The sequence below is a fragment of the Brachypodium distachyon genome, chromosome 3 (genome assembly GCF_000005505.3).
Source record: "Brachypodium distachyon strain Bd21 chromosome 3, Brachypodium_distachyon_v3.0, whole genome shotgun sequence".
NCBI classification, from domain to species: Eukaryota; Viridiplantae; Streptophyta; class Magnoliopsida; order Poales; family Poaceae; genus Brachypodium; species Brachypodium distachyon.
The window spans coordinates 49,990,464-49,999,878 of NC_016133.3; the positions used below are offsets into that span (position 1 = coordinate 49,990,464).

A 9,415-nucleotide genomic window follows, 5' to 3' on the forward strand; every position below is an offset into this window, starting at 1 on the left:
CTATTCCTGCAATCGCGCCAATCAGTTGCCATGCACCTCCTAGAAACACGCTTGGCCTTCAATTCTTTTGGCAGGTGAATGGGCTAAGCCATGCCTGTTAATTGGCTGCATTGAAGCGCAAAATTTTGGGCAACGAAGAGATTGATTTCGCCTTGGTTGTGCCAATTTTAGAGATCAGCCCCCTATACCGAAACGGAAGGAGTAGTAGAATGTAGTTATTTTATTGTTTCTCCAAATGTGGCACCGGAGCATGTAGGAGCATCGGTGCCCATTTTCCAAAATTCGGCACTGGCTCCACGGTGGGCACAATAGGTGCCAAAAATCAAATTAAGATTTTGGCACCTCAATTTGGCACACACTGTGGAGGCCCCTAGGGACGGAAAACTCAATGCTAAAATTGCAAAATATAAAATGCATATGGGCAAAAGAAGCTTGAGTGCATGACTCAATTCTGATAAACTGCACAATTACCTTGATTTTATCAAATAATATGCTACAAGTACAAAACTTTTGACCAGGACAAGCTTCTAATCAACTACACAGTCATGACACAAGTAGGAGAATTTCAGAAACAGCTTTCAAAAGATAGAGCATACACCACCCAGTTGCTTCCTGGAAATTGATCACAAATGCAAAGGATACCTCATTGTTGAAAGCAAGTAACGAAATCCTGAAGAGCTTCTCCCACCAGCTCCTCCAGTACTCCCTCCTCAATCTGTTCTGTGATATCAACCACCTGAGACATCATCATTTTCACCCAGCTACTTCCTTCAACCTCCTGCTTCACAATTCTATCCATCATGATCCCAGTGCTATCTCTCTTGCTCACCACGAACATCCGTGTCCCATAAATCCAGTCTTTCAGAATACTCCAGACTTCTACCCCAAGAGCAGGAGATGAGATGTACCTCCATGTTCTAGTGTGTGCTTTGCTCCATGAGAACGCACTTAGTAGGGCGTTCTCGCCGATCTCAACTAGAGCAACATTGACACAGTCAAAAAGAAGTCTTTGACATGACCTTTGCTCCCGCAATGCCAGAAGTTTGTTACACAGAACTGGGTCAACAGGGCAGTCAGGTAAATGCCAACCAGTAAAAACCATGCTTGAGTGTGTGTCGTCTAATCCAGCAGATGACATTATGTTTTGCACAAGAACATGGCATTCTGATTCATCATCATCTATATCGGAGGGGAGGCAAGGCAACCTTGGGATACCAACTGAGGGCGATTCTGAGCTGGCATCATCCCATGGCAAGGAACATGCAACAGCCTCAATTACTGAGGATCTTGAGACAGCTTCTGAAAAGATTAGCGCACATCAGTATATAAAACCAACCGAGACATGGAGAGCTCTGATTGTAAAAAGAAAACTTACTGGCATTCTTCGAAGTAGTGCTGCCAGATGATTCAGGTTCATTACAACTGCTATCTTCAGAGGGTGCATCAAGAACTGAGGTAGGGCTGGGCTGATCTCGAGTGCTATTTAGGCCTTCGTTTAGTCCGAGAATATCCAGTTCTCTGCTTGGACAAACCAATGATATAGGCACATCAACTGAAGCAGTTCCCTGGCATGCAAAGATATCGTCAACAGTTGATACTGGAACAGAGATGAGCCACTCGCTCAGAAAATACATTATTCCCTCCGTCCCATAATTCTTGTCTCAAATTTGCCTAAAAATGGATGTATCTATTCCTAAAAACCGTCTAGATACATGTAATATTTCGACAAGAATTATGGGACGGAGGGAGTACATGAATTTAGCAACTATGAAAATGAATATAAACTGTTGGACTTGCATAATGGTTGAGATACAATGCCTACCTCTGAAGTGCTGATAGATTTTTTTATGGCAGAAATATCAATTTTCTCTTCACAAAGTACCTGTTCTTCATTATTTTCTACATTATGATTGGCATCTGATTGACTATCGCTGAAACAAGCTTCAACTATGTCATCGAAGCAGTCAGATGGATGATGGGTGGATTTATGCCTTATTGGCTTTCTTTTAGGAAAGAAGAAATCTGAAACTCTCCCCTTGGAAGATGGTTTTCCTTTATTTGATACTTGTGCTGTTGGCTTGCAGCTCTCAGTATTTGGAACTTGCACTTTCTCCACCATGTTGTCAGACGTTTTTGAAATAGCCAAAACAGACTTTGATCTTGGCAACTTTCTGCAAGTGGCTACATACATAGCTGTCGTAGTCAGTTCATTTTCTGTACCACACGATCGACTGCTAGAAACAGAATGTACCCCAGTAATGGAATCTTCTTTCTTCACTTCTTGAAGGGAGAGCATCTCACCTAAGGTGCGAGTTCTCCTTGGCAATTGCACTTGCTCTTCACTGATTTCATCACAAGTTACCATTGCCCATCGCTCTGAAAGCCGTTGCTTAGCTTCTTTAATAACCAATGACTCAGGAAAATGTGAGATCTTGCTAAAAGATGAGCCCGGGCAGGGACTACCATATCTTCTGGTGTGATCCCACGAATACTTCAATACAGCACTATCTTCATCCGAGTCACTGAAGCTACCATCATCTTCTTCAATATAATCGACTCCAGAATCTTCATTGCAATCAATTTCTGAATCAGTGAATGAGCTTTCATCTCCACCATATCCATTTGAGTATCTGGAAGACAATAAAGACTCGTCTCGCTGATGGAAGCCATATTGCCTGTGCCGAGAACCCAGGGTTACTCCACTATCATCTAATACTCCGTTGAAGTCGTTCCATTCAATTTGCCGAAATGGGATTGCCTTGGGGGTTAGCTTTGCCTTTGTCATACTAGGCTTCCCTGGGGTAGGCCTCAAGAGTACTATTCTACTTGGTTGTGAAGGGATCCCTTCCTTTGAACTAGGCCTCTCATCAAACTTTCTCATCTCCAGTCCATTTTGCCCAATAGCTCGTTCTGTTCTGGATTGTCTTCCACCATTACACTCAACAGATCTCATTGGTTTCAATACTGTAATGCGTTTTGTCTGAGGTGATGCTGGAGTTGTGTGAAGCCCGCTCATCCGTCTTTGCAAAATGAAGTTACGTTCATCACGAAATCTCAGAAATAAATCTTTCTCTGAACTTACAACCTCAAGAGATTCTTGTAAACCCCCAGAATGAAGGAGATTCTCTTCAGTGGCAAGGCATTTTCCTTCCCTGAACTTCTCTGGGACAATATTCATTGTGCCACTCCTGTTCTCAGAATACCTTCCTCTCTGTGAAGATTGATCCTGAAAAAGGCTCATTCTTGCTTTCTCTTCACATCCTTCATATACACCATTACATTCAATTGTTTCACATGATGGGTGGATAACTTTCATCACCGACTGTATGGAATCGTGCTGCTGTAAGGCCTTCTTTGTCTCTTTTAAGCGGTTAGATGATTTACTTCTCCTAAAATCTCTTTTAGCATGGTGTAAAACTGGTTCTTTGGCAGGAAAATCCTCCTCAAGGCCCATTAATCTGGCAACAACACTTCGAGGGTTGCTCTTTGACTCCACTTCTTTACTCGTCTCTTTTGCTAATAGCATTTTTAATGAGGTTGTATTTGATTTTGTGCTTGAAAAATTACCTCCAGCTGCCTGCAGAGAAATCCACAGTGGTAATGGTAAGCTAATGTTTTACATTTAGTAGCGTATATTTTCTTTCCTTGTTTCTTTCTGCCAAGTCTTAAGCATTTCAATTAAATACATACTGATTTTCATACCAAAAGATGATGACCATAAAAGAGTATGAGGGTGATGAGTTCATAATATAAGTTATGCTAAATGATACTCACAATTTGTCCCTCCAGATGAACTTTATCAGAATCAATAGTTCTCTTCAATTCTGACGTGATTCTTTGAACTGGAAAACACGAAAGGAGCACGTTCAATATGTATCTTCATACTATTTACAAATATCAGAATGTTAACAGTTATACGGTTATACCTGAAAAACGTGATACGGAATAATCAAACGCAACTTCGAATATTTTAAAACAAACATATAATTATCAGAATGCAAAATATACAACAATTAAGGAAATTGCTATAGATTTTTGTACAGCTATCCTGCAAGCCTTAATCCCAATGGTACCGGCTACATTTACACCATTACCACTGCCCCACCAAATTTCGAAAAGGAAAAGGAAAAAAAATCCCCAATCCCCACCAAGTGACACAATTAGAACAATTAAGACAACCTTTAATGAAGAAGCTCTAGACAATATGGTTACTAGATATAATTGCAGTAGTAGTATCATGATTTTCAGAGGAACAGAGCACTCTCCCAGCCTCACTTAAAACATCATTCTAACAAAACTAAAAACAAAATGGGAATGCATACCATCTGTATGAGTTTGGCCCATAACTGGCTTTGCACCAGAAATCCCTGTACTTAGGTCAACAAATTGATCATTTCCTCATGTTAATACGTGCTAGAACCGGCTCAAGAGCATTCATTTGGTGTATCCAATCCTGAAAAGTCCAGAAGAGATTCAGTGAATCTTCATGAACCCAAACGAGCTATTCCCTACACTAATGTCAAGTGAACCAACTTAACACTGGTAAAAAGAATCAGCAGACTAGAGGCTAGCTGATACTAAGCACGGTGATTTATTTTTCAGAAACCCCTTGGCATTTGAAGCCCGTAGATTTAAGGGACAAGAAAGTGATACTCTGGAGGATGCTATCTTTTCGGGGAACTTCAGTAGATACATGCTTAAAAGCCGGATTTTTTTCAGTCATTTGAAAGCCAAATTGGCGCAAGAGAGTTTATGGCCCTTGTTTAATACAACCATAAAATAAAAGCTGCGTGTACAAAAGACGGGGACGAAGCAGCGCTTGACAATATGGAAAAGCATAAGGTGACGGATAAAAAGACACAAAAAAAGCAGGCATACCGCATACAGAAGCAAATGAGCAAACGTAATTACAAAAGCATGGACCCATGACACTAACTAGTACTCCCTCTGTTCCTAAATACTTGTCGTGGTTTTAGTGCAACGGAGGGAGAAACTAGGACGGACGTACTACAAAAAAGAATCTAGCAGCAGAAAATAATCTCTGAAAGACTGCGTTTTCCGTCAATCAGTTAGTTACCAATTCTTCCAGTCAGAGAAATGTGAAAACGAGAAACGTACAGAGAGCAAGTAATTACAAAGCCACGAGTGCACGGCCAAAATACTCAGAATTTATACTTACAGGCGACAAAGGAATCTCTGCAGCCGTGCCGTTCCAAAGGCTTCAGATTTTTCACAGGAAAAAAGAAGGCTGCAATAAAAGCAGAAGAGGACATGTACTCCTCTAGGTAGGATAGTAGAAAACTAGTACTACGTACGAAGTACGGGGATACCGAGATGTACAGATATGTATGTATCCAGTGAGAAGCCGAGACAGTTCCTCAAAGCTGGAGGTTTTAGCAGGTTAAAATAGAAGAAATATATACTCCGTAGTTGGTTTGCCGAATCAAACTAATCTAGTCCACCGTTGAAAAATGAAGCCAACGGCTGATTAAACAAAACTACGGAGCTTGATATTAAAACGAAATATAATACCCGAACGCACGGACGTATCCAAAGAATCATGCAGGCCTTTAAAGTCTGTATAAACTAGTACATGAAATTGATGAGTGTTCTATTTCACTCACTCCCATCTACTTTTCCTAAATTTCACGCAGCATTTTCTTGGTCCAAGCCTCTGCCTGCCCCCAGATTTGCATGCTCAACTGCCCAGATGATAGACAAATGTGACAATCATCACATTGAGATCACGGACAGAATAGTGGGACTGTGGGAGTACCAATCCGCAGGCAAGAAAGCGATCCATACGAAGGAAAACTCCACCAATCCAAACCGAGGCTGGTGGCATTTGCATTTCCCACACCACCAAATCGAACAAGCTGGTGGCATCTCAGTTTATCCGATAAAGCATGTCCCCAATGGACTCCCCGGATCGTGTAAAATGCGCCAGCAAATAACCCGCGGAGACAGAACTGAAGAGAGTCTCTGTACGAATAACAAGATAGGTTCGGATTGCTCACCTCGACTCACGCGATGCGAACGGCGAGCCTCGCTAGAAGGCGGTCGGCGGTGGCTTATCCCGGCGACGGAGATTTAGCGGTGGGGATGAGGTGGCGGTACGTGGGTTTGGGGGGCTTTGGGAGGATCGGCGGTGGATAGAGGAGAGGCAAGCGACGGGGGAGCAAACTCAGTTACTCAGCAGGGTGCCCGTGGAGAGAACTACTGGGATGGGATCCCAGCGGCATCAGTCCGCCTTTTGGTTTTCCCCTCCTGTTTGCTTTTCTTTTTCCTTTTGTTTTCACTCCTCCGCCTTCCGGTGCGCAAATGTTTGTACTGACCCGTGTCGCGCCGTGGGCTGCGTACGTGCGCGTGTAAAAGGGCGTAAACGCTCGGTGATGGACAGCCTACAAGTGGAGTAACCTTGAAGTGGAATTCAGATATGAAAACGCTTCATATAAAAATTAGACACGCGTGTGTGATTATAACTTGTTTTTTCAGCTATATTATTTTAATCAATGGGCCTCCGCATCGATTTCCAAGTTATTACAACATTTAGTTTTTGTGCCGATACAAAACTAAACCAGTCTAAACTACGTCAATACAGGTACTCCCTCCATCCAACAAAGTATGTCTCAACTTTAACCAAATTTGAATATATCTGTACATTAAATCATATCTAGATACATCCAAAGTTTGACAAACTTGAGACATCTATTGTTGGACAGAGGAAATATTTGACATTCAAGAACCAGAATTCACGGTCTAGATCAATCTGAGCAAGCCAACAAAAACCAGAAACACGCCAATACATGTATTTGACATGCAAGAACAAAACAGTCATTCACACGGCAATGCCATCACAAGATCAACCACCCAGTCGTCACCGTAGGAGATTCCACCCATGACTTCCCGAGTATGCTTCTGCAACCACCAATCCACCATCTTGATCTTGTGAACACGAGCTGCTTCTTTGGCTTGTTTCTTTCTGCAAGATGTTTCATGAGGTGAGCGTGTTAGACAAAGTGAAGATGAGTGTTGAAGGGTCAGTCAGCACTTCTCAGTCAACAATCATACCCATCGATTAAGATTTTCTTGTCAAATGTACTTGCATGATTCTTGCACGAATCTCAATGATTCAATCAAATGGTTGTTAGCATTGATTTTTTTTTCGGGGAAGTATTGATTTAGAAATAGTTATTTCTCACTATCTTAGAAATAGCAAAACCGTTTTAAATTTGTCTCTTATTGAAGTGATTTTCATTTTTATCTCTTATTTGTAAATTTGTCATATTGTTTACCCCCATTTTGAATTGTGTGCCACATTTTACTCCTAAGTTGTTATAATGTGTCAAGTTTTACTCCATTTAACAATTTGGACTATGCCAAACGGATTGGTCCCACCCATACATCGCTAGAGTAATTAGAATACATACCACTCATAGACATAATTATGCATGGTGTTTTCTTCCTACTGGTGCACATGACCTGCCTACACACTCCCTCTCTTCTTGATGGGGGACAAAACATTGCGCATGTCGTCCCTGGTTGTAAGTTCTTGGTTGCAAGCATGTTTTGTATTTTCTATTGTTCTTCTCAATGGTAGGAGAAAGATGACACGAAGCCACCACAATAGTACGATTTAGTGAGCTAGGGTAGGTGGGGAAATAGGCCCGATATAATGGATAGGCATGAAAAATTCTTCCATGCTTATGCTTTCGAGTTGGCAACACAAAGTCAGTTGATGCTTCGCCCTTGATAAGTGTGTGTAGCTAGTCAAAAATGGGGAAATTGTTAAATAGGTATTCATCAAATGCCCATGCGGAGAGAACTAGAATGAAAACATAAGTGAGGCTTGGTTCTATAAAAAGATTCAAAACAATTTATCTGTAAACAAAGTCACAAGTACTAAATTGTTTCAATTGTTAATGCAGTTGACCATCAGCGTGCAATTGCCCCACCCCCCATCTGAAAATCCAAAGATAAATAAACCATGCCGTTTAATTCCTTGCCACTTTTTTTGTGTGGGGGAATTCCTTGTTGGTTTTGACCAACGTACCGTTTCTCCAAGATCCCGAAATGCAAACACGGAGTGAACCAACAGAACAACCATGCATGCATTCCAAGAAGGAACTAAGAGCAAGTCCAGCAGGTCCCCAATCTCCTCCCCTATAACGTTTTTAGGGGGAAAAGCCCAGAAACGAGGCTCCAGCAGATCCCCAATCATCTCCCCCGAATTTCCGCATCCCTGATTCCACCATCCTTCTCCCCTACAGATCGGGGCGCCCGAGCTCTCCCCTATCCACGTCAGGGAGCAACCGTCGTTCCCAGATTCTTCCTCCCGCCACCACCCGCGTCAACAGGTTCGTCCCCGTCCTCGTTTCTCTTCAATCTCGTTCGCATCGAGCTCGAATCGATCTCCATACGCACTATCATGGTGGGATGAGAGAGGATGAAGTAGATAGGGAAGAGCAGGGGTAGGTCGGGGCGTTCTGGAGAGGAGGGGAGGGGCAGGTCGCGGCGGCGCCATGGGGCTTCGTGGTGGCACCATGGGGCAGGGGAGGGGCGCATCGCGGCCTGGAGAGGAGGGGAGGGGCAGGTCGCAGCGGCGCCCAAGCCGATCTCCTCTCCTTCTCGTCTGAGTTCCTTCTCTGTGAGAATTAGTACAGATAGATTTTGTGAGAGACAAAGTTCAGAGTTCCTTCTTGCTAATTAGTAATACAGATTTCATTACACCCTCAGTACGGATTTCTATTTGTAGATCATTCCAGGAGCTCAATTCTCAATTCTAAAATTCTCAATATGTGAATCTTTTGTTTTTGTTTCAGATTTTGGTAATGTAAAATCAGAGTTATAATGGTTATACCGATCTCTTGCAAAGTGATGTCGGATTGGACGATTTGCACTGGTCTGGAGGGCATGGAGAACAACACATCGATCTCGAAGGGCATGAAGAACAACACATCAATCTCGAAGAGACTCAAGAAGCTACCCCTCCTGTGAAAACGAGTGCTAAGAAAGCAAGGGCTTCAAAAGCAAGTGCTCCCAAATCAATCACTTCGAAGAGGCAAAAAAAATTCAGCCAGGCTGAAGACTTGACTTTGTGTGATGCATACCTCGAGATAACTCAAGATCCAATCATAGGGGTTGACCAATCTCGTGATTGCTACTAGAAAAGAATAAATGCTTACTTCCATGCCAACAAGACTGAAGACTCAGATAGAACACAAAGTTCTCTTCAACATCGTTGGGCTATTATTCAAGAACAAGTGAAATAAGTTTAGTGCATGTTATGCTCAGGTTATGAACAGAAACCAAAGTGAGATGACACATGAGAATAAGGTAACACATATGCTTGTCATGGTTTGTGTTATGTTAATTCCTTTGGTCATAGGATGTTCAATATTCAGATTTAGAATTA

At 42.3% G+C, this 9,415-nt stretch overlaps 1 protein-coding gene across 4 annotated transcripts; it reads right to left on the reverse strand.

Annotated features, from left to right (window-relative positions):
• Nucleotides 1-441: 441 nt before the first annotated feature.
• On the reverse strand, nucleotides 442-6,278 carry LOC100838495. 4 transcript variants are annotated; one of them, XM_024462232.1, is made up of 7 exons: nucleotides 6,018-6,276; nucleotides 5,180-5,248; nucleotides 4,323-4,453; nucleotides 3,775-3,842; nucleotides 1,823-3,577; nucleotides 1,376-1,565; nucleotides 442-1,299 (listed from the first exon to the last, which is right to left on the reverse strand). In XM_024462232.1, the coding sequence occupies exons 3-7, from the start codon at nucleotides 4,342-4,344 to the stop codon at nucleotides 644-646; spliced, it is 2,691 nt and encodes an 896-aa protein (XP_024318000.1). In that variant the 5' UTR covers nucleotides 4,345-4,453; nucleotides 5,180-5,248; nucleotides 6,018-6,276; the 3' UTR covers nucleotides 442-643. The 4 variants fall into 4 exon arrangements, with proteins under 4 accessions (XP_024318000.1, XP_024318001.1, XP_010235705.1 ...); XM_024462233.1 differs by lacking the exon at nucleotides 5,180-5,248 and having other exon boundaries at nucleotides 442-1,296; nucleotides 6,018-6,278; XM_010237403.3 differs by lacking the exon at nucleotides 5,180-5,248.
• Between the last annotated feature and the right edge of the window lie 3,137 nt (nucleotides 6,279-9,415).